The 25,178-nt window shown below is 42.3% G+C and overlaps 2 protein-coding genes across 3 annotated transcripts in view; one reads left to right on the top strand and one right to left on the bottom strand.

The window, feature by feature from the left end:
• EXO5 (exonuclease 5) overlaps window positions 1-25,178 on the top strand; it is a 491,361-nt gene that overhangs the window by 25,167 nt on the left and 441,016 nt on the right. The window lies entirely within an intron of this gene.
• Window positions 1-25,178, bottom strand: part of WSCD1 (WSC domain containing 1) — a 57,286-nt gene that overhangs the window by 13,345 nt on the left and 18,763 nt on the right. Inside the window, exons 3-5 of the mRNA XM_084651333.1 lie at window positions 22,126-22,240; window positions 19,081-19,265; window positions 8,465-8,586 (exon numbers count right to left, since the gene is read on the bottom strand). Coding sequence (XP_084507459.1) covers window positions 8,465-8,586; window positions 19,081-19,265; window positions 22,126-22,240 — 422 coding nt within the window. The remainder of the gene's footprint in view (window positions 1-8,464; window positions 8,587-19,080; window positions 19,266-22,125; window positions 22,241-25,178) is intronic.

Here is a 25,178-nt window from a genome sequence, read left to right as displayed (position 1 = left end):
AGTGTTTATAAATAAACACAAGCTCAGGAAACTAAATAATAAGTGCCACTCTTTTGTGTGCTTAGCACTTTTGAAAATATGGCCCTTATTTAGGTATCTAAAAAGGAGCGGAACTCTTCTGGAAACCTCTCTCAAGGTTGCTTCTGGGCACGAGGGTTAACACCTGCCATATGGATGCTAATACAGCCTGTTGGATTATAGCTGTGAATATCTCTCACTGTTACAAGGATGGAAATCCTTTAGTTCCTGGAATGAGGAGTTATGCCAATGCTTGCCTAAGAATTAAACTGATGTGTTGTTCTTTAACATCTGCAATGTTAAGAAGAACCTCCTATCATAAAGTCCCTCTGCAAAGTGCTTCTGTTCCTGAAAAGGCGCTCACAGCCTTTTGAACAAATGGATTTAAATAGGCCAGGTGTGCTGAGTCATGTGACTGTAAAGGCTGATTTTGTTCCCTTTGTCAAAAGCCACATTTTCATCAGGGGGGGAAAGGGGCAATTACAGCTGGCTGATTTTTTTCCCCATGAAAACATAATTTTGAAGAAAAATGGCTTTTAAGTGAAAAGCCAACATTTTCATGGGAAAACTGCGTTTTTTATGCCATTTTCCAGTTTTTAAATGAAAAAAACTGAAACCCAAAACTTTAGATTCCCCTTGCCCCCCAAAATATGGAACATTTAAACCAAAAACAGTTTTCCAAAACATGTTCAGTTTTTGGCTTCAGTGTTTCACCAAAAACCTGGAAAGAATTTGTAGGAAATGTCAATGAAAATGAGAGCATTTTTCCCTATGGAACTTTCCAGCTAAAAACTGGAATTTTTAAACCAATTCTAATGGCAATGCATTGAATTGTCAGCACAGCAGTCCCTCTCGGGGAATGGTGAAATAGGTGAAATGCTACAAAGCTTAGCCGGCAGGCAGAGCACAAAGGGAAAGCCGTATGGCTTCTTACTGCATCATGTAATGGTGAGGTCAAGGAGCAAGGGCAGTAGGACCAGGACTAGTGCTAGGTTTTCAGATCTGAAGAAGAAGCCAGCTCCTCTTTCCCAAAGTAAATACTATCCAAAGGATTCTGGAAGAGATGAAGAATCTGGTGGGCCAGATTCTCGTTTGGCACTGATGTAAATCAGGAGTAAAACACTGACCTTAATGAATTTACACTGGTATAAAGCCGGTGCATTAGACTCACTATATGTGTATCATATGCATCTAAACACATGTTGAAGTCAATGGCATTAAAGCTGCAGCTTAAAGTTAAACACATGCTTAAATTCTCTTCTTAATAAGGATGTGATCACTTACGTGGTTAAAGTGAAGTATGTGCTGAAGTGCATTGCTGAACACGCGCATATAGAATCAAAATGGCTGAATCTGAGTTTTCCCCTTTTTACCATAGAAGAGTGACATTGTAGAACTTTTAAAGACAGGGTCCCAATAAATGTTTGCATGAAGTGTGGGTGTATTTGCACGTGCACGCAGCAGGGAAGCTAAATGTAGACGACCAAGCATTTATTAGAAGTTCAAAGGGTTGCTCAAGCATACAGGGGGTTGAATTCCACTGAATCTATTTGAATGGCTTGCTCAGCTGCCACTATCTTTACACTTTTAGCAAATGACTTTAAAAAATCATCTTGATTCTCATCTATGGAAGCAGGAGACAAAACTGCTGAGTGGCTTATCTCTTGCTCTTCCCCAGTGCTTAGCCTCTGATAAGGAGTCAAATACAATGTGTGCCCTATTTGTACCCAAACTACCAACATTTGCTTACTGAGTGAGAGATGAGATTGTGAAAAAGTATTTGCAGATTCAGTCCAAGGGCATAATGGTCCCATTTCTGTTTGCAAACAGAGCTGCAGCTTTTCAGCATAGGTAAAATCATAAATTTCCTCTCCTAATTTGGTTTAGAATAAAATTTCATCATTTTCTTAGCAAGATGGCACCTATGGAAAGCTTGCAAAAGTGTAAGCAAAGCTAAGCAAATGGTCCTGATTCACCATCCTCTGTCCCCTTTGCAGTTGTTTCCACCAACAACAAAGCAAGTATGAAATGCTGCCACTCTGGTTTGGTGTGTAAGGTACAGTGTGGTGGTGAACTAGGCTCAGTGTTTCAAACTAGTGCAAGACACGAAAAGCCCAGTTCTCCTCTTGCTTACATAAGCATCATGCGGGTCAGACTCCACTGACTTCAGGAGCTATTTCTTGTTGCTCTTTCTATATCTGTATCTCAGTGACTTTCCCAGGGTTCTCTACTGTCAGTGGAGCTTTGGCCTCAGCAAACAAGTGGTAGAACTTGGAACGAATCCTACATCCTGTGGCTAAATGTACCTGGTACCTCCACTAGTGAATGGGCCAAATTCTACCAGTATGCTGTGCGTAAACATGCATCAGAGAATTTGTATCCAGTAAGGGGGATGAAGCGGGGGGCGGGGGGGGTTGTGTGTTGAAACCCTAGATCCTCAGGGAGAAATCTTTCTAAAGACTTCCAAGCAAAGGAGCTATCTGGAGCAGTGCCAGGGGTTCACTGAGTAATGATCTCTCTTTATGCACATACTCAACTTGACCCAGATACAGCACCAACATATAAGCCTCCGTGCCTATTATTTGTGCTCCTAACAGGAATAGTCTGTGCTGTGTGAGCATAGGTGCTACCCTTGGGGGAAAGGATGGACATGCCCCTCATCTTTTTATTATCATGAGGATATCTTCCAATGCAGCTGTTGAGTTAATGCATTCTCACTCCTGATAGCCCCACTCTGTGATTGCATCACTATGTGTGAGGATGGCGTAACCAGTGCTTTCCCACTGGCTGGAATACAGATGCTCATGCATTCTAACATCAGTTTTGAAGTTAACACAAATGCCCATTTTGAATGTAGAATTTGGCTCTCTGTGAAGGTTCTTCCTAAGAAAACCACAAACAGGGTTTTACTCTCTCACCCCTACTTCATACTGTGAGCTGGCGTGTCAGCCCCAATGAGGCCTGTAAACAAATGGAAAAAAACTGTCAAGCCAATCAATTACCACATTTCAGAAATCGCTCCCCCAACAACATTAAATGTGAGCTGCCTTGCTTAGCCTGAAAACATGGCTTGGTCGCCAATCTCAGCATACACATTGCATTTTTCACTAAAGTTTCTTGCACATTTGCCAGCCCCAAAGAGAACCCAAGATAATAAGAGTTCCTTCCCCATTCCTTCAATGCCATTGACTTTAATATGTTGGCAATTTTTAAATCAAAGGAAGATCTCCCCTTCAACTGCTTGAACTGTTTTGTTTCATCACGTATATTAAACTGTCAAATCTCTGTACATTTTCAAAATGACTGGAGAATTTCAGATAATAATGTTACTTTATTTACAACATTAAGGTTTCAGCAACATGACTTGATTCTGAAAATGCAGAGCAATTTTCAATCCTGGAGGGAATTTCTAAGAGCTTATTTCCATAAAAATTAATATATAATCTTCCTTTTTGGCTTCAACATGTGTCGGGGAAGGGAAAAAAACAGGGAGCTGGCTTCATCAGTGAACAATTTTCAGCAAATGTACTGTACTCGTTGAGAGCCCAGCAACCGTTCTGGGAAACACACCAGGAGTCCAAGCATGAGTGCAAAGGGCTGCAACTCTTTATGTTCAGCCTCCTGATTATTCAGATTTTGTGCATATCTTATGCAGAAAGTGGAATGATTGCAAAATAATGTATTCAGCCATGACTTCCCTTTACTGTTTAATCAATAACTACAATCCATCCCCATTTTGTCAGTCTCCCCTTCATAGTGACACAGCCCCTGATCTGGCAAAGGATTTAAGCACGTGCCTAAACTTAAACATGTGAACAGTCCCACTGAAGTTCAAAGGGCCCAATTCTCTGCTGCTTTACTCCAGTGCTATGGCAGTGTAGATCCACTGAAGACAGTGGGCTTACCCACATGCTTAAAGTTAGGCATGCGCTTAAGTACTCTGCTGGATCCAGCCTTACTGCACCCACAATTCTACTGAAACAAATGGGACTTCTTGGGCTCATGGGGTGAAATCCTGGCTTCACTGATATCAGTGGGAGTTTTGCCATTGAATTCAGTGGAGCCAGGATTTCACCTGTGTAGAGTAAGTTACTACCTGACATGCCCCAAAATGGCAGAATCTAGCAGCTTATGTTAAGTTCCTACTTGTGTAAACATTTGCAGGATCAGGGCCTGCAAGCCTTCACTGCTCATATGAGTTGCCTACTTGCACCAGAGTCCCATTAATATCAATGCCCAGGCACTTTAAAATTGGTTTTCTAGTTAACACAAAGACATAATATAAGGCTGCAAACAGCTCTAATTATTTTTGTTTGCCTTCCTTACAGCATTTTCTTCACCACTTACATAAATGCATCCTAACCCTAGCCTCTCAAACTCTTTTTTATTATAAACCCATTCAATTAATGAATTACTGAGAGATCAAAAGCATATATAATTAGTTCAACTCTGATCACAGCTAAATCTTTGATGCAGCTTTCCTTGAGACAGGGGGACACAGTTGCAACTACCCAAAATGCACAGAGAGGCACAAAAATGTGCAAAGACAGACAGTGCCCATCATTGAAAAATGTAATCCCTCAAGTGCAGCTGCTGATTTGAGATTTGTTTGAAAATAAGCCTGTTCATTTTGCAACAAAGTCAAACATCATTTAGCAACTTTCTATCAACTGGCCTGTTCTAAGAGTAAAAAGGAAAATACCTTGAAATTAGCTGTCCCCCTGAAATAAAAATCTCTGCTTATTTTACATTGCAAGGTCTTTGGGCAGGGAAAAATTCTTATGCGCAATACAAACATATAACACAATGGGGCTGTGATACTGAATGGGTTCTCATGGAATACAAATAAAGCTAATGGAGCTATGATGATTTACACAGATGAAAACCTGGCCCAGTTCCTATTATCTTACTGAGTTAAGAGAAGTTCCAATTCCCAGTGAAGTCAACAGAAAGCCTCCCATATTCTTCAGTGAGAGCTGGATCTGGTCCCTAAGGACTTTATCTTAACTAAGTACTCATGAATTAGCTTTTCTGAAAACCAATCCCCTTTAAGGTGTCCCAAAAACAGAAGCATCCAAAATCATCAGTCATTTGTGAAAATGTAGGCATCAGTGTTTGAGTGCATTTTATGATGATAACTTTTCTTCTCCAGGGTTTTCCCTACAATCATCTCAGAAATTGACAAGCAATAATTACACCTCATAAGTGGATTAGGTAAATCCCATTAAACCTGTGTGGACATTTTTATTCCAAATTAAAGTTGTCTTAATTCGGTTTAGTTTAATTCACTTCTAAACTGAATTAAGGCCACTTTAATTCAGAATAAGAGTGTCCACACAGAGATTTAATGTGGTTTAATGAATTCATTTAAAATTCACACTTTTAGGTAGTTCAGATTGATTTCCCTGCGTGTCCCTGTGTAAAAAAGAGCAAAGCTGGGAACAGAACCCAGAAGTTCTTCAATTCAGTGTTCTGCTCTACCCCTTATTCCCACATACTCCTTATATCAGTATTACATATGCGCGCACACGTACTATGGTAATTAATTAACACCGAACAACGCTTCAGTGGCATTTTCTCGAAACACATTGAACTGAAGAGGTGGCATAAAGGATATGTTGACTGGAAAAAGACTTCCCACTCCCCATCATGGGATAAAAGCTGCTAAAATTACTCTACCTAGTGATTATGAAGATTTGTTTTTCATGCCTTAATAGTTTTAATCACTTTGTGTTACTAGAAGACAAATTAATTGAATGTTTGGTTTACTCCATGTCATCTGAGGGTGGCTTTAGGCTAAATCTGATCACAAAATGAATCTTCCTCTGCACAAAGATACAACCCAACTTTGGGGTGTGGGGGGAGGACCTCCTTTCAATAGAAAGTGCCTGGTCCAAATGCTCCACTCCATTACACCAGTTCATCTTTACTCAAGTCAATGGAGTGAGTTATGCAGATGTAAACCGAGCCGATTGAGGATGTATGCCAAGGCGAAGACCGTAACAGGGTTCAAAAAAGAACTAGATAGGTTCATGGAGGATAGGTCCATCAATGGCTATTAGGCAGGATGGACAGGGATGGTGTCCCAAGCCTCTGTTTGCCAGAAGCTGGGAATGAGTGACAGGGGATGGATCACTTGATGGTTACCTGTTCTGTTCATTCCCTCTGGGGCACTTGGCACTGGGCTACATGTACCCTTGGTCTAACACAGTAGGGCCATTCTTATGTTCTTATGCCCTTTGTCAGTCTACAGGCCAATAAATAAGTAGCAGAACTTTTATTAGCCACTGTGTGGTCATTTGCACCAGTATAAAGTGGGTGTAAGATGTTACCAAGTCAGAATTCTCCACTCAGGGTTTATTTAAACACACAAGTGGAATCACTTTAACTATGCCATTATAGGGGCAGTACAATCCCCTTAGGGTATGTTTACATTGCAATTGATGTGTGACTGCAACCTGTGTAGGCAGACCTGAGCTAGCTTTGATCTAGGTACCTTTGGTAATAATAGCAGTGAAGCTGTGGCAGGATAGGATAGTCCCTCAAGTGCATACCCTGTCAGGATCCTGGCCCCGCCTGTACAGCCCATGCTGCCGTGCAGGAGTAGTCAATAGGCAGACTGGGGGCCAAATCTGGACTGCCAGATGCTTTTGAATGGACCACAAAATCTTATTTACGTATTATCATTATTGTTGTTTTGTTTTCTATGGAGTCTGGACCTTAACTATACTTTGACCAAAAAATTGGGACACAGAAAAAAAAAATTGATAACATCTGTGTGGTTTCACTGCAGTTGTAACAAGCTACCTAGATCAAAGCTGGCGTGTCTACACATGCTGCCTTCACCCCTCCTAATTGCAGTGTGGACACAATTATATCAGTATAAAGGTGCTTCTATCAGTATAGCTTTAGACTCATATGAAAAGGAGAATGAGCTACTGGTATAAGGAACCTTTGTGCTGGTATAACTGAATCCACACTTGAGGTTGTACCAATATAGTTATTTCAGTAAAAAAACTGGCACCCCTAATCTGTTATACTCCAACAAAACTGAGTGTAGACTAGGCCTCAGTTACAACAGTAGTAGAACCTAATTCTCATTTAAACTAAGGCTGCTCCACACCACTCTGGCCATGTAAAGGGGTTTTACAGTGAATGTAAATGCACTGCACTTCCTTTTATGCTGCCAGAGCTATGCAAAGTGTCTTTAGTGTAAATGAGAATCAGGCTCATAGTCACTTTATCAATTACTCTGGCTTCTTTACACCACTGTGGCAGTACAAAGGGGCCTTTAAGTGGGGATAAACATAATCTACATCCACTTTAAAGCCCCAAGTGTAAATGAGGATCAGATCCTTTGTAGTCACCTTGGACAACTGTAAAAATGGTCACACAAGACACAAAAGAGTGGAGAATCATTCCCAGACTCAAAGTGGAACTTAAACTCCTCCCATTCAGGTAAACTTTAAGTAACACCACTGTAGCTAGCAGAGGTACCTCTCGGTAAAGCTGGTGCGAAAGGGAAATAAGGTCAAAGCAATGATGATCAGATTGTCGTCCAAATTATTCTGGACACTTTGGACCCACTCCCTTACACCTGTGCACAGTTGGTGTAAAATGCTACCAGATAATATTTCTCCCCCCTTCATACTACTAGTTGTTGTTGTTGTTTATTATTTAAAGGTGTGTAGATGGCAACACAGAAGCTGAAATCCTCAGCTGGTATAAATTTATAGCAGTGGAGGATCTGGCCCTCAAGGCTTGATACTGATCACCCATACACTACTGTTATAGTGCTAGGTTTCAGAGTAGCAGCCGTGTTAGTCTGTATTCGCAAAAAGAAAAGGAGGACTTGTTAGTCTCTAAGGTGCCACAAGTACTCCTTTTCTTTTTTGTTATACTGCTGTAATTCCAGTGAGTTCTGCAGTGTGACGGGTGACTGACAGTAGTATAACTGAGATCAGAATCAGGCCCACAAGGTACAAAGCAGTGTAGAGGGAGGTACAACTGGACGTAATTCTTCCATTCAATATGCACAATGAACACACAAGGTGCTGAACTTGAATCTCTAAGGGAAGAATTTGTTCTATTTAGCATCAATTTCGGGTCTGTACTTGTTAGTAATGTGACATACAATATTGACTTTCTGCTGGCCCATTGGGTGGTCACTTAGGATTGGTTTCCGTGTACATCATCTTTAGTGGCAGAATTCTGATTTCTCCTCCCCCCCCCCCCATAAGCAATAATAATTATACTGGGTATGCCACTGTGAGCTTCCTTTGAAGAAATCTGTCCTTTGGAAACTAATTTTTGAATCCACAGCTCCAAAGGCACTAAGCGTCTCTATTTACTTCATAAATTAAGTCACACTCACACTCACTCTCTCACACACACACACACACACACACACACACACAAAGAAAAGTGAAATGAGAACTGTTCTTACTTTCTTGGAGCAAAATTCAGAGCACATCTCCACCGTCAAATTGAGCTGTATCAAAGAGGCTGGAAAGGTGACTGTTAAATTTTCTGGAGCTTTAAAACATCCTCGATAGATAACATTCCTCCCTGCAGGGACATGAAATAGGTTTCTCTTGAGAAAACAGCATCCATAGTAGCCTGTCACTATCACAAAGGACAATATTCATTTTGAATCTTTAAAGAAAATTCTCCATATATATGGTTTTTCAGAGTACTTTAGAAATAAGAGAAATAGAGAGACACTAGGAAAATGTATTGCAAGTCCTGCTACACTGAAAGGAGCACATCCCTTTAGCCCTATACTAACTATTGAAAGTAGGACTGCAGAGAAGAATTTAAATTAAATTCTGCTGGTGGAGGGCATTCCTATTGTTTGCAAGCCCCAGTTTTCTTTTGAAGACATTTTTCCCCTGAAAGGCTTAAAAGCCCTGATAAAAATCTACAAAGCTTCCCATGATCTGCACCAGAAAAGAAATTGAATTTAAATGAGTTCAGAAGCTCCTTTAGGGACCCGCCTTTCTGCACATCTGTTCAGTTATGAAGACGTCCCCCCTTCCCATGCACTTGCATTCGTTTCAGATCAGATGAGCTCACCGCAGCCTTCAAAATCTAAACTCAGCTTTTACAAGTCATTCAGGGAGAATGCATGCTCTTTGCTGAAGTCCTGAGGACCAGATTCTGATCTCCATTGCACCAGTGTAAATGCTCAGTAACTAAAGAGGTCAGTAAAGTTACCCCAGATTTAGAGCTGAGTAACTGAGATCAGAATCTGGCCCTGAGCCTTGCTAGTACTTAGAGTGTAGTGTTCCATCCCACTTACCATACAGGAACAAATGTCCCTTTGCAAAGTTGGCCTGGAAATATACTAGCCTATTCATGCAATTGGCTTTTCTACTCTTTGAGAAGGTGAATGATGATGATACAGAAAGTAATGATATTTTACTAACCCAGTCACATAACAACAGTACCTACTTTTTACATCACTTTTAACCCTAGATCTCAAAGCACTTTACAAAGGAGGCAAATATCATTCTTCCCATTTTACTGATGGGAAAACTGAGGCACAGAAAAGTGAAGCAACTTGCCCAAGCTCACTCAGCAAGCCAGTGACAGACCTGCGAATAGAACTCGGGTCTGCTGAGTCCTTGTCCAGTGCTCTATCAACTAGGCAATAGTGCATCTACCAAAAAAGCAAAAACAAAAATCATGGTAAATGGGCAAATATAGTTAATATTGGACTGAACTAATAGGAGATGTAGTTTGGGGCCTTGAAGAGATTACATGCATATGACTGTCTCGCAACATGGCCTAGATTTCAATTTTACAGTGAATGCATCTGATGAAGTGAGCTGTGGCTCACGAAAACTTATGCTCAAATAAATTTGTTAGTCTCTAAGGTGCCACAAGTCCTCCTTTTCTTTTTGTGATTACAGACTAACATGGCTGCTACTCTGAAACCAGTTACACCAGTGTGAATTCAGAGTAAATCCACAGATTTCCATGGAATTGCTCCTCAGTGACAAAGGAGTATATGCAAATAGAATCTGGACCCTAAAATTTTACATTTCTCAGTGGGAGGAAGAAATCAGAGATGTAATCACTGAGATGCGATTTTTAAGGTGATGTGTTTGTTTCCCAGTAGGGATCTGAAGAAGCCACACTGCCGGTATCATTTCACTCTCATAAAATCTTTTGTGCATAAAATCATAGATTTTTAAGGCCAGAAGGGAACATTCAACCATCTAATCTGACCTCCTGTATAGCACAGGCCAAAGAATTTCACCCAGTTACCCTGTATTGAGCCCAATAACTTGTCTGACTAAAGCATCTCTTCCATAAGCATACAGTCTTGATTTGAATCTATCACTTCAGGCGATAATCACTCTAACTGTTTAAAATGTGTTCCTTATTTCCAATGTGAATTTGTCTGGCTTTAACTTCCAGCCTTTTGTTCTTGATATGTCTTTCTCTATTAGATTAAAGAGCCATTTAGTACCCAGTATTATCTCACCAGAAGCTTATTTCTCCATGGTAGCTTTACACCATAATCAAGTCACCTCTTGATCTTCTTTTTGATAAGCTAAACTGTTGTGTTGGCATCTCAATAGCTTGATGATACACATCTAGTGATCACCATTTAAAAGCATCATGTACCACTGAGCCATCTCCCTATTTTAAATATGAGAAAACATTATGCTAGCCCAGATACCACTCTGCAGTATCTGGTGCCAAATGCTGACCTTGCCATGGTAACCATTTTGTTCGCAGAACTGAATGATTATTTTTTTAATGCTGAGATTTTCAAAGTGACTTCCAGGATTTGGATGCCCAACTACTGGGAGAAATGAATGGGAAAATGGCATGTTCAAATGGTACTGGCCATCTATGAAATCCTCAGGCAAAAAGTATCTTTTTGTTTCTTTGTTTTTATTTCAGGGGGGAACAAAATGAGCTCAGTGTGCCAAAAAAAAAGTGGAGTCCAAGATATAGTCAACAGGAATAAGGAAACAAGGAGTAAAACAGGCAGGAGCAGGATACACACTAACGTGATAAGATTACAGGAGGCAAAGGGTCTGATCCTATGCAGGTTTTCAGAACACTGGCGTAGATGAACCCGTCCCATTAGAGCACTAAGTGACATGAGCAAGATCTGTCGTGTGGTTCATTCTCTCTCTCATCCTCGGCCCAGGAGAACTGCATGTGCGGTGGAGCTTTAGTGTTTATTTTTAAATGTCCACACTTCTGTGTTTATACGAGAGAAGATGGGTTGAAGAAATACACTTTGCACTGGGGGGGGGGAAGGGGAAGGTGGGTAGATTTGTGATGGTCCTCAGTTTCTGAGGGAGTTCATTCCACAGCCTTGAATCAGCCCCTGAGACAGTCTGGCTCCTGCACAGATGAATGTACCCTTATGGTAGACTTTGATCTCGTGCACATTTGTGCAGGGTCTAATATTAGAGTTCAGTGACGTTACTGCTTATCTACACCAGCAAGAGAAGAGGTGCAGGTCCAGCATGGGTCTTTAATTCTCCAACAGCAACCTGTGTTCTCTTTGCTGCATTTAAAGACAAATCGAGTCCATATCCCTTGCTAGATCTCTCTATACATATACATGCATCTTCCCTCATCCATGTCACATCTTCACTTCAATTTCATAAGCACCCCATTTGTCCCAAGACAAAAGTGAATATTTTCCAAGTAATTCATCATAATTTGGGCCATGTAACCCTGCCCCATAGCTTTGACAATTTACCCCACCCCCAACAGTTTTGCTATCTGAGAAGAGTTGGGACTAAAGTTTCCTAGAAGTAATTTATTTTATTCCAGTAAGGAAGCTGCATCTCTGTGCCATGCTTTTGATGTGCTCTGCTTGGTTAGATAGGATACCAGTGCTCAGTGGATGATGATCTTATCATGTGATCTGAACACACCATCCCTGTCACATTGTCCGCTTTCAGTCCCGTATAGCATGGCACTGCTGAGAATCATACATCGATAAATGCGGGGTGGAAGGGGTGGGAGGTAGGAGGGAGGTGGCAAAGATATAGGGAGAACATCAGAGAAAGAAAGACAGAGATTAGAGAATGACAGAGGTAAAGACAGGAACTGCTGAAATTCCTTTCTGATTTCCCTCCCCCACCCACACCAATCCAATTCAAAGTACTAGCTCAAGATGAACTATTTCTCCATCTACTGCAGTGGTATAATAATTTACTAGGTATATTAGAAGAGCAGGCAGAGGCCTCATTGTGCTAAGCACTGTACAAACGAGATGACATGGTGGTTGCCCCCAGAGCTGTCCCACTACGAGAACATGCCAACGTGCATCAGACCAGCTGATTATAAAGAACAGTCATCCTACATGCCTGTATGTTATAAGGCTAGAACTGGGCAAACCTATCAAGTCTTACTAGTTTAGATGAGGATGATCAGAATGTTCACATGCTGATCTGAAACTTATCTGATTTGTGCCACACATTTTGATGTGTCTCTTCTCACTCTTCCCTTTTCCTTCTTCCTATCCTCCTCCTTTCCACCATCTGAACCAACCAGAAGCTCCCCCATCCCATCCTTCTCTTCCATGCCCCACCAATCCTCTCCTCTATCTCCATCAGGCCTCTTTGATATTCTAGCTCTTTTTGCATGGCCCCAAACAGAACCCCTAACCAAGAACAGTTCCCCAGTCCTGCACTAACTTCCACCGCGCAACAAGTCCCCGACCTTTGGTGACATCATAGCTGGAAGGTGGCACTGAAGGGGAATTAGTCGGTCAAAACTGAAACTCTCTCACTTGCTCTTTTTCTCCACTCTATTCAAATCTGTTAGGGGCCAGATCTTCAGCTGGTGAATAGCAACCAGGATCTGCTCTGAGATCTGGCTCCAAATGTTTCCTTGAATCAGAGGTGTAATACATTATAGTCCTGATCCTTAGCAGGTCTAGATCAGTAATGATTCACACCGGCTGAGGTATAAATTCCTTCCACTCCAGTACCCCTGTCTGGGGAAGGGTGACTCCGGTTGATAATTGCCTCGCAAATGCTGGAAGGGGTGATTGGGCTATTCTGTGAATTGCAGCTCTGCTTCAGACCCCAAAATAAAGGTTTCTTGTGCTTGCGGTCTGACTTTTGCTCAATTACACTGTACAGTTCCCTATAAATAGTAGTGCTGTCAGACCTTACCCCAGTATATGTAGGATAAAACCTGTGGGCATGAATAGAGAAGGCCTGAATTAGGCCATTGGATCCTTTCTGGTGGAAAGACTTTGGCCTCAATTCTGGATTGTGGTACGACTACCTTCCCCTACATCATTGATGGATTATGGGTCTCACGTCAACAAAGCCGACCATGCGAGGATCACCTCAGGACAAGGGATCTTCTGGTGGCATAGAGATTGTGATGTGGCTCCTGTTCTGCCTTTGCCCTCCCTATCGTTTGTTTCCTATCATTTAACCCGTTACTGTTCCATGAGAGGACCTTCCCTCTTCTCATGACAGCTTACCTTGTGTAAGAGCCTTTGGTGAGAGACTTGTCAAAGGCTTTCTTAAAGTCCAAGTACACTCTATCACCCGGATTGCCCTTGCCCACGTGTTTGACACGCTCAAAATATTCCAACAGATTGTTGAGGCAGGATTTCCCTTTACAAAAGCTGTGCTGACTCTTCCCCAACAAATCATGTTAATCTATGTATCTGATCATTCTGTTCTTTACTATAGTTTGAACCAATCTGCCTGGTACTGAAGTTAGGCTTACCAGCTTGTAATTGCCAGGATCGCCTCTGGAGCCTTTTTTAAAAATCGGTGTCACATGTTCTTATGTTCTTACTAGCACTAACAGCAAGGGAGAAGAACTTTATATGGAGATATGCGTCAAAAGAATATATCTCAAAGGTACACAGTATAATAATAAGAAGAGGAAAGAACCCTTTTGTTATCCATTACAGAGGGAACAAAAAGGCCACTGCTCTTTGCACTGTATGAATGGTGGATACCCAGCCCTATGGGGTGGTGACATGGAAAGGTTGCTGTAGGAAAAAACTTGTTTGAGTCAAGGATTGTAGCCTATTGAGTTAAGTTTTAGTCATGAGGAAGTGTGACTGTACCTTTGTTTTATTATCTCTTTCTATTATCACTTAAATCTGTTACTAAACATATTCTTCTCATATGATAAATTCATCTCAGTGCCGTTACATTCAAGTGAGATGTGCATCCTTAGCTGAGCCAGCAAGCTGGTGTGTATATTCTGTCTCTTTGGAGGCAGTGGACTTGATCATTTACGTGAGTAACGAGTGAGGGGCTGGATGCTGCAGGGAAATGCTTCTGCAGCATTTGGGAGCTGAAGTACACCAAGGGTTAACCTGAAAACTGAAGTTAAGACAGGTGGAGTCCTACAGAGTTTGCTGGGCTGGTAGGGAGCTGCCACACAGTCTAGCACCAGTTGATCCTTTTTATGCTGAGGCAGAGGGTAACAGGGTGACGTACATTTCTGGACATCTCTAGAAAGCATTACAGCAACCCGCACTCTGAGCTGTGTGGTCCTCTGCCATAGTTCTTTGTTCCTCTGACCAGTGATACCCTTCAAGATGAACTGTAACTTTAACAAAAAGAAAAGGAGTACTTGTAGCATGGGTGCCACAAGTCCTCCTTTTCTTTTTGCAGATACAGACTAACACGGCTGCTACTCTGAAACCTGTAACTTTAACAGAAGCTATAAAACCAGCTACATTGCAGGAAGGCCTTGTCCTATCCGTGGGGCTCCTCAAGAAACGTGCAAGCCAAATAACAAGCAGGGGGAGAAAGAACTCTCCCTAGGATCAGACGGTTACAAAGAGCCCAGCACTAAAAAAAAAAAAAAAAGAAAAAGAAAAAGAAAAGCATAGAAGATTCCCTGCTGCCCATGACGCTCCTGAAAGACTCATTGCTTCCCACATTAATACTTGATTCATGAAACAAACGTTTTATGAACATATGGAGAATCCTATCGGATCTGATCTGGACCAGAGCTCCAGCAGCCTCCACCTACATTCTCAAGGGACCAGAAAGCAGCGGGCTCTGTACACAGCCAACAGATAATATTTTAAACATATTGCATTGCTCTGTCTTAGTCTTCCTGATTTGCAAGGGAGAAATCTATAAATAGATGGCCAAGTTCTGCCCCTAGAGAAATGATGGGCTCTATTGTGTTTAGCTGTAGCTGCACACTGGTAACAGAGCCAAGCTCGAGGTATAGAGCTTTAAAGCTGTAGAGACTGCTGCTTTTTGCTCTGGAGGGCCCTGACTCAGTCAAGATGGCAGTTGTTGAAATACCTGATCCCAGGAGGTCTTGCAAAGGAACACAACGGATGGGTGGAAGCCCTCTCAAGCGCCCTCCTGCCCCCCCCACCCCCTCAGCCTGATATGTACTCTGTTTTTATATAAGATCTGTGCAAAAGGCAGTCACACTCCCCTATTGTTCCAAAAGCCTTCCCCCAAACAAAGTGAGTGGGAAAAAGAGTGGTGATTCCAAACCACAGAGAGCCTCACTTGTTTGTGCTCATGCTTTTGAATTCTGAATGAATGAATTCTGAGACCCAGCTTGTAATTTAGAGTCCCAGAGTTTAAGGCCAGAAGGGACCACTAGATCATGATCTCCTGCATATCGCAGGCCACCAGCACCACCCCGCACAATAATCCCAGCAACTAAAATGAGACCAGAACATTGCAGCCCGCAGAACACTAAACTATTAGGTACCGCAGGCAGAGAATAGAAGGGACTGAGCTGCGTCAGTATTTGACAGGGAAATGATTAAGTGAGAGATACCCGGAAAATCCTGGCAAGTGACCCATACCCCTACTGCAGAGGAAGGCAAACTTCCCCCAAGATCGCTGCCAATATGACCGGGGGGGGAGGAATTCCTTTGTGACCCCTCAGATTCTTCCCTGATCCCCTTGCACACCTTGAGTAATACCTTACTCTTTGAACATTGAAGTCTGCAAGACTACTGGGCAAGTAAGATACTAATCAAGGTAAATAAGGACAGCAGAATATAGCCCTGGAAGCTCTGTAGAATGAAGTGATCTAGTGAAGTGGCGATCAATTAGACCCTGAGCATGTGAGCAAGAACCAGCCAGTCAAGCACCCAAGAGAATCTGTTCAGTGCCGCTTCAGAGCCGTGGCCCATGCCATCCAGCATCCCAGCTTAGGCTCTACATTCTGTTCTCTGCATAGCCAGAGCATCATGCTAGTGCCTCCATTTGCACCAAACACCCCCCCCCCCAAAAGACAGGAGCCATGATCACTTCGTGGATTGCAGCTACACTGCAGGACAGAGCCTCTCCTTTCTGAATGGCACAAAAAGGCCAGGATATGGTTCTAACTTCACAGATAAGAATTCCTCCAGCATAAGGGGCATATGATATTACTTAAACTATATAATATTCATCTAAGTGCAGAGGGCCAGCAGATGGCCTTTGTATCCCTTAAATCACACTAGCCCTATTCTGAGGCCTTAAGGGATGCATAGACCTCTGCAAAGAAGTGAATTTCACTGGCACTGACTACTTATAAATGCTGATAAATATGCCACTGAAGTGATCCCCAGCTGACCATCAGAAAGCAAAGTCAACATTGAAAAGAAGTGGATTCCAGTAATGTATTTTTTTACCGAAAGAAGGAACAGACCAACTTTCCTGCTGCCTTTATCAATGGTGGATGGATCAGTCTTGCAATTAATCAGTAACTAGTTTATTATTTTCCTTTGAGTTTTAAGCATCTAAGTTTAGATACCTTGGTTTGACCATGTTGGTGAAAATATTTCTCTTGATAAAGACTGACTTCCACCCAGTGGACAAATTCACATTTGCATAATTCTTTTAAATTCTGAATCAGAACGAAATGTTGGAAATGTGAAATTTTAAGTGGTATGAACCAAAATGGACTTTTTTTAAAAGAGTCCAGACTGGCACACTGGTGCCCTGGCAGCCAGCTGTGCTGCTTGGGAGCCGGGCAACCTAGAGAGCCTTGGGGTATGTCTACACTACGCATTAAGCCCAGGCTCTGACTCAGCTTTGACCCCAAATCCCCCTTCCGTTCACACACATATCAGTCTTACTTGGGTCAGCGAGCACTGAAGACCCAGGTCCTGGGATGTTGCGAGGGAGGAGGATCAAGTCCTGCTGTGACTCAGGTCCAAGCCCAGTCATTTTGCAGTGTGGCTAAAGTGCAAGTGACATGCCCGAGTCAGAAGGTGTGCACGGAGCACTATTGGCTGCAAGACCCAGATCCAGCAATTTTAAACCCAAGTTTACAATATGGTGTGGATGCTCCAAGCGCAGGCTTGGCAACATGGAGTCCATAGGCTCAGGTCTCACAGACCCCGGCTTAGTGTGCAGGGGAGACCTACCTTTGGAGCTCAGGCAACCCACCAGCTGAGCTGCTGGGTGGCCAACGGAGGCTAGGAATACAGAAACTCCGTCAGGTTGGCTGCTGGGGAGTCTGGGGACTCTGGGATTGCAGCTGTACACCACCTCGTGGGCTGAGTTGCAGGCTGATGAGAAACTAAGGAGGCTGGCCTGCCAGCCTGCCTGGTTTCCATGGAAAGTTTAGATACAGTCGACACATTCCTGTGTTTTGATTCTGTCAAACCAGCATTATCCGATCAGAACACTGTTCCACTGGAAACGTTTGGACCTGCTCTACCACTGACCCTTTGGGCCAGGTTACAGGCAAAAGAGTGGGAAAGGGGGCAGAAGCATACCCTGTATCTGCTTTGTGGACTGTATTCTGTAGATCACTTCACTCCACAGAGCTTCCAGGGCTAGATTCTGCTATCCTTATTTACCTTAATTAATATCTTACTTGGCCAGTAGCCTTGCTGATGTCAGTGGGACCATTCACAGAGTAAAATCTTACTCAAGGTGAGCAAAGTCATCACAGTCTGGCTCTTACACACACACACCCAATTCAGAATTAAACAGCGATGCAAATCCTGGGAAACTTGCCAATGTGCCTGTCAGCCTGACATGAGCAATTTAGGTCTGTGTACCTGTGATTTATAATTAATTTGTATAGCAGTGTGCATTATTGTACAAATCTTGACTCCTCTTTCACCATATATGCTGATGCAATCTAAGGTCTTTGTTGTTTTGTTCCCAGCAAATAGCAGCGTTAAGGAATCAGAAGGTTTGTAGAAGTAAAGACTGTTCAGCTGCTTAGACGTGTATGTGGTTTATGTTGGTCTGAAGGTCTATCTGATTTATCTCCCATGATAAATCCTAATTGAACGGCAAATAAGAATTGACTCAAAATTAGGCAAAACTCCCCACAAACTCAAGCTATTAGGGGAATAGGTGTCCTTTAGGAACTAGCAAATCTTTGTGTCATATAATTACCAGCTCTCATCTAGAAGAGACAGAGGCATATTCCTCTACCACTGGAAACAGAAATGTATTGATTTTGTTTAAGAGACAGTTTGGGGTGAGAATGGTACATGCATTCTCTTAAGCGAATGGCAGAAGAAATATAAGGTTTCCTAAATTTCTAATACACCTGCATTTTGCCCTGTGATAATGAATGCAAGACTGGTTTTTTTTTTGCAGATGAACTCTTGCTGAGGTGACAGTCGTAATGCTCTATATTTTACTGGTTCCCATGGTTACGCAAACTTTTTGTGTAGCAACTCTGACGCAACTGAGTCAGATGCTTCACGCTCCTCCTAAATAACCAGTTGAACGACCATCCTAGCTGAGCCAGATACTGGCACCAGCCATAAGTGGACATCATGGCCCAGCTTCTCAAAGTCTTAGGCACCTCACTCTTACTGAAATCAACGGGAATTAGTTGCCTAAGTAACTTTGAAGATATGGGCTCATGCCCTTAGCTGACATTGCAAAGATGCTTCTGTTATTTGCCATATTTAAAACCCCAGTGAAGGATTCTCTGGAGCAGGATGGGAGGGTGGAATGATAATTCTCTCCCTCCACCCCCCGCCCTCCCACTGATGTCTGATGCGCCCTGTTTGCGGGATGAACATCACTCAGGACAGCATGCTGAATGCCCTGTCCCTGTTGGGAGAAAATACTCATCAAATAGCGCTATGTTACTTACGTCGTTTGGCCCCTGCCCGTAGTTCCTCCACCCTGTAGACAGACAGCCTGTTCACCCCGCCACAGATGGAACCTTTCTCTCCTTTACATTCATTGTTGCACTCTTCTTGCTTTGCAATCATTATGGGGAGCTTGTTCCCACAGTAACATTCTGCACCATACTCCAAGCCAGCATAGGTATAAGCCCTGTAGGAAGAAAACAATACCTTGAATACAGCTAGACCCTTTGTATTCCAAAGTTCCTCTGCACAGTTGGCAAACTTGGGAAACTTGTATATACAAACTATGCACAATACCCCCCACCCCCACCAAGAAATGCAGTCAACTCTGGAGAGCAAGGCAGCAACTGTTAAAAAGTGAATAACAGCACGGCACAACAGTGATAGGCAAGAAGTGCAGAATAACACATCCAGTTGAAAGTAAACAGGGAATTTTGTTAGGCAGAATACAAAGGTCTCCAAGGCAGTTTGGCCAGTGCACTCAGATTTTTAATACTCCTGCTTTTGAAAGAAGTGCTACGGAAATATGAATAGTGATATTTTCCCAGGACTTCATTTTCATGCCTTAGCCAAATGACACCCCAGCAGCACAGTGCCCTTAAGACTATGCTGGGCATTGGTTCAGGAGTGTCTCCTATTGAACCAGAGCACCATTTCCTGACACGTCCGTGTTTGCTGGAGGTTTCTCATCCGAGCACTGCTCAGGTCTGGGCCAGTTTAGAATGCCCGATGTGACGGCATTGCAGCTCCAGGGGAGATGGGTCTTGGTCGAGCCAAAATATTCAGCGACTTTTTGTAAAGTATTTGACCATTTAGAGCAGCACAGGAGAAAACTCCATTGCTGAAGCTATCTTGACTAGCCTTTAAAAGGAGCCACTTTTGATCCAGTCAAGGAACTTTCAAATGGTCAAAACAAAGAACTGGCTATTACTTCAATTTTAGATTAAAGGCTTGCTGTCTCTTTCAAGGTGTAAAAGTGTGCTTCAGTGAATAGTTGCTATATAAAATAAGAAAACTCAAAAATAAGTATGAAAGGGCAATCCGCTTTGATTAGGGATGTGTCTGTTAAAAATTCAAACATATGGCTTGGTGTATGGAAGTTAAAATTTGAAGGGATGTAGTTTAACTGGCAGTACAAAATGATGCCATACAAATAGAAAGCCTTTGTCTCTTAAGGTGAAGTCTCTCTAACTCTCTCACATTCCACTGAATGCATCCGATGAAGTGAGCTGTAGCTCACAAAAGCTTATGCTCAAATAAATTTGTTAGTCTCTAAGGTGCCACAAGTCCTCCTTTTCTTTTTGCGAATACAGACTAACTTGGCTGCTACTCTGAAACCTCTCACACTCAGAGTTTCTTACCCACACCAAGAGAGACAGAGACAGACAGACAGACAGACACACACACACACACAGCTGTGAGAACACAAGGTGAGATCTGGAGCTATGCTGATTAACATCAGCTTAAGGTCTGGCTCATTATTCTTAAATATATTTCAAACAAGAATCAATAAACAAGAATCTGCTTGTAAAGGGATTCCCACTTACCGCACCAAAAAGAAATGTAAGAGTTAATGGCTAATTCCCTATTGCTGTTCAAGCAGAGCTGTATTATTACTTGCAGTATTATTTATTGTATCTGCCTCTTCAGCTTCTCTCCAGTCTGAATGTAACCTGATGTCATTTAATACGTGTAATCGCAATCATCATTACTAAAAGTTAATACTAAATAAGCTTTGAAGAAGGGTGGTTTTGTGGTTGAGGCACTGGACTGGGACTCAGGGGATCTGGGTTCAGTTCCCAACTCTTCTACACATTGTCTCTAGGACTTCGGGCAAGTCACTTAATCTCCCTGTGCCTCAATTCTCCATCTGTAAAATGGGGATAATAACCATTCCTTTCTCTCACTCTTTGTCTGCCTTATCTATTTAGATTGTTTTTGGCATGTCTATTATTGTGCATTTTTACAAATGCAGCTTAGGAAGCATAAAGGAAAGGTTTTCAATCTTGGTCACCAAAAGTTGGTTCCTACATTTCTAGATCAACATTTAAATAAATGGCCTGATTTGTAGAAGTGCTGATTGCCTGCGGTTTACATTGGCTCCAGGTGGAGACATGAGTACAGGTGAACAAACCTGTCTGCGGAGGATGCGGGGTTTATTTTCCTTGCTTCCTGAGTCCAATGTGAGCACCTGCTCTGGAGTATAATTCCCCTGTGCACCAAGTTAAATCCTGAGCAAGATCAACGATTCCAATACTCCAAGCTGTCCCCCTGAATCAGGAAGTGTCTCACCAGTTTCCATAAGGGGGCTCTGTGAGGCCCCACTAACCGGAAGCGCTACAGCTAGAGGAATTAGCATATCCCAAGATCGAGTCTCTCATGATTACACAGTGACTGTAGGCATTGCCCTGAACAATGGGTAGCACATAAGGGTACTCCTGGGATGATGCATCTTAGGAAGCAATGTGCCTGAGACACACCTCTGAGTCTCCATTCTTTTGCTGCTTCCTTTTGCCCCTGGGAGCAGAGAGGCTGGTGGAGAAGTGCAGGCCTATATCTGCCATAAATTCTTACCACTGACCCACATGCTGGCTCAGCTAATCTGGCCAGTGAGCCTGGGGGCAGAGCCAACATTCTGACCCCCTGCTCCAGAGTTGAGGTAAGCAGGGGAGTAGCTTTGCACCCAGACCCAAGGTTCTTACCCACCTCTTATTCCCCATGCACAAGTATGTAGGTCAGGTTACAGTTTAGACCACAAATTGGGCCAGCTAACATTTCCTGCACTCTCCATTCATTTCCCATGTAATTCTGGGGAAGGACACTGACCCCAAAATGGCTTTCCTTCTGTGGTTAGGCAGAGGTGAAAGAGTCCCCTTCTTGCAGTGTTGCCAAGCAACCTTATGTTTGGAGGCATGAGGTAAACAACCTTTTCAAAACGGTTTCTCTCCTCTTTAATATATGCACGTGCTTCCCCCTTGTGAACTCAATTCTAAATTCCCTTTGTTATCGGAGAACAGTTGAAAGTGCAGTGAAAAATCTCTCTTTACCTCTCAGCACAAGCTTCTTGACAATGAGATACTGTCATTTTTCTTAAGTCATAAAACACAGCTCCCTTCAATGTCTTCTCCCTGGAATCATCACTGAAGCATCCAACGTAAGTGCCTAAAGTACATGAAATAGCACAAGAGTTAGAGATAATTTTACGTTCTGGAACATTCAACTGCAAATTCAAGGCCCTTAGTTATACGTGGCGCTTTGCTGTTTGCTCAGGCAGTAGCAATATGTTTGGTAGCCTGGGCTGGTATGTAGACTAGTCGCGCTGACATTCAACTCCCCTAAGAAATCTTTTGTTACTAGGGGGCAAAGTTAAGGTTGCGTGAGATGGGGCAAAGTCAGGATGGGGCTCACCATAGAAAGGCAAGGAGATAGTTGTGAATGCTGGTGGGGGTTATATCTGGTAGGGTATGTGGGGAGTGGACAGGGGAGGGAAATGTAAGAGAAAAGGAAACTTATATACATACATTATTTTAAAATATAAGATCCTGATGTTTTTCCTAGACCCTTGCACACTCATTTACTCCCTTCTGTAGTTCCTTCTGTCCATCACCCATGGCAACAGAGCCCTCCATCCATCCTGGTCACCATCCCTGATCCACCTTTCTATGTCATCCTGTCTTGAGTCCTCATCACACCTCCACAACTTCTGTCCCCTGCCCCATCTATGTTCCCAGTACCCTGTATCTTCTTCCATGCAGCCTATCCTGCATCCCTCCTGGGGCCAGGCCAGGGCCAAGTTAAGCCCCCAGCGCAAGTTATGGCAGCATCTAACTTGCACCTGGCTGTAACAGCCCCCACCAGCCAGAAGCCACAGTAACACTCACAAAGTGCAACAACACTCCACCTTCTTTCTATAGCTAGCCCACCTATTTAGGGGAATAGTGTTGGCCATACTGGCCCTTATACTTCCCTGGGATTCCCCTTAGCCAGGTAAGCTAGCTCTGTAGCGGCTTTGGGCCAGGAGACCAGCTCAGAGCAGCTGCAGCAATTGGTCAAGATATGGTCTATGACAAGCCAACAAAATGAGTTAGGAAAAATGTTCAGAGTGAAGGGAAAGTATATTTCCACAAATACCATGACTTGGAAAACCCTTTTTGGATTGTTAAAAATCTTCCCTGAAAAACTCTACCCTGGAATGAAATGAGATGTGAGAAGTGTCAGGAAGATGAGTTTCTTTCTGAAATAGGTAGGGATGTATTGAAAACTCAGTCTATAGTGGAAAGATAACTTTAGCCTTACCTATGGAGCTATCTGTCTGTCGATGCTATTGAACCACACCTCCTCTCCCATCGCTGTTATTGAGACCTTTGAAATACACCTGGCGTTACTTAGCGTTTGAAAGCAAAATATTTCAGTTAGCCTATCTCCTATATTAAGCATCTTGTCTTTTTGATGTCAGTAACAGACTACATGAAAACCACGTGTAGCCTGTGATATACAGAAAAGAATTCCACACCAGAAGAAATATGAAGAGGCTTTATAATGTACAGTGGAGTCATTCAGGTACATGGAGTCATCAGGTATAAAGGATGAGAGGAAACTTGATTCTGGAATTTGATTCCTATTAAAATATAAATATTAGAGGATACAAGTATCAGGTAATCTTTAGACAGGAAGGGAAAATAAGATGAGAATTGATAAAAACCATTCTGAAGAGTAATAAATAAAACTACAGGGTGGGGGGAGTTACTCCAGAGTCAAATGGAGAATTCAGAGCTAAGAAGATAAATCCAACATTCCAATGGCACACACACCACAGTAGTTTCAAAGAACTGCACGTTGGTAATTTGCAAACATGCAATTAGAAAATCCACAAGCTGTGAATAAACACCCACAAAAGGCTGTTAATGAGATGTGAGTTATGCACCTGGAATAAGAATTTGTTATATTTCAATGGGGCCTTTTGACTTCAGGGGCTTGATTCCACCAGTTGCTGCTGAAAATGTAACATGGGTTCATGTCAAACACAGAGATAGCGTAAGAGAATCTAAGTTAATGTAAATTATACCTGGTTCTAGCCTCTATGAGTAATTTCCATCACTGAAGACTCCTATAATTCTCTTACCTACTTATTAATATCTGCCTTAATCCTCACCTTATATGATCACTCAGCCCACATGACCTTAGAATGCAATGGTGTTTCAGTGATAACGTCTGTCAAATGGGGAATAACATGAAATGGGACAATAATTTCCGATGAAGCCATATGATCTCTTAAAAAGTATCCTAGAAATATGCATTATTATTAGCTGGAAATATCTTCTACTGCACAGCCACACACGATTTATTATTATTTGTATTAGAAGTAATACTTAGGAGCCACATTGTGATAGGTGTTGTACAAATACCCGGAAGAGACATTCTCTGCCCGGAAGAGCTTAGAATCCTAATAGACAAGAAAGTTAAGGATGATGGAGGGAAACAGAGGTGGAATGACTTGTCCAAAGTTACGCAGCAAGTCAGTGGCAAAGCTGTAAATTACAGCTGTGTGAATAATTGATTTTTCAGTTACCTGGCAATTCCACAAAAATGGGGGTGTGTGTGTGAGAGGGGCATTGCTGAGTTGACCCGGATCTGACAGTTTTCAAAATTTCTGTCAAATTGGGGAGGAAAAATAGTTTTGAGTCAAACAGAATGTTTTGTTTTGATTTTGAGCTCTTCAAAAAAAAAACATTTTAAACAATAAAACGAATTTGGAAATGAAGTCATTTTTGAATTAAAAAAATACCTCACATTTTGTTTTGACAATGTCAGAATAAAATGTTTTGATTTTGTAGAGGGGAATTATTGGGGGTGGAGTTTAGACACAAACGATTATACATATTCTATATGAATCTATATTTTTTTTTTACCAAAAACAAAAAAAGTTTTGTCAAAAAATTTTGCTGACCCCCTTTTCGGAATAGAACCACATCTAGCATCCTATACACAACATGACACTGCCTTCCCCTTTTAAATCAAATTTTTTTCCAGCCCTACCAAAGTTGAGGAGACTGTATCCTTTGAATAAAACTGTAGGAGCATCACGGATGCTGTGACGATC

The sequence above is a fragment of the Lepidochelys olivacea genome (genome assembly GCF_965140295.1).
Source record: "Lepidochelys olivacea isolate rLepOli2 genome assembly, chromosome: 17".
Lineage (NCBI taxonomy): Eukaryota > Metazoa > Chordata > Testudines > Cheloniidae > Lepidochelys > Lepidochelys olivacea.
This window is presented reverse-complemented; position numbering and strand designations above follow the sequence as displayed.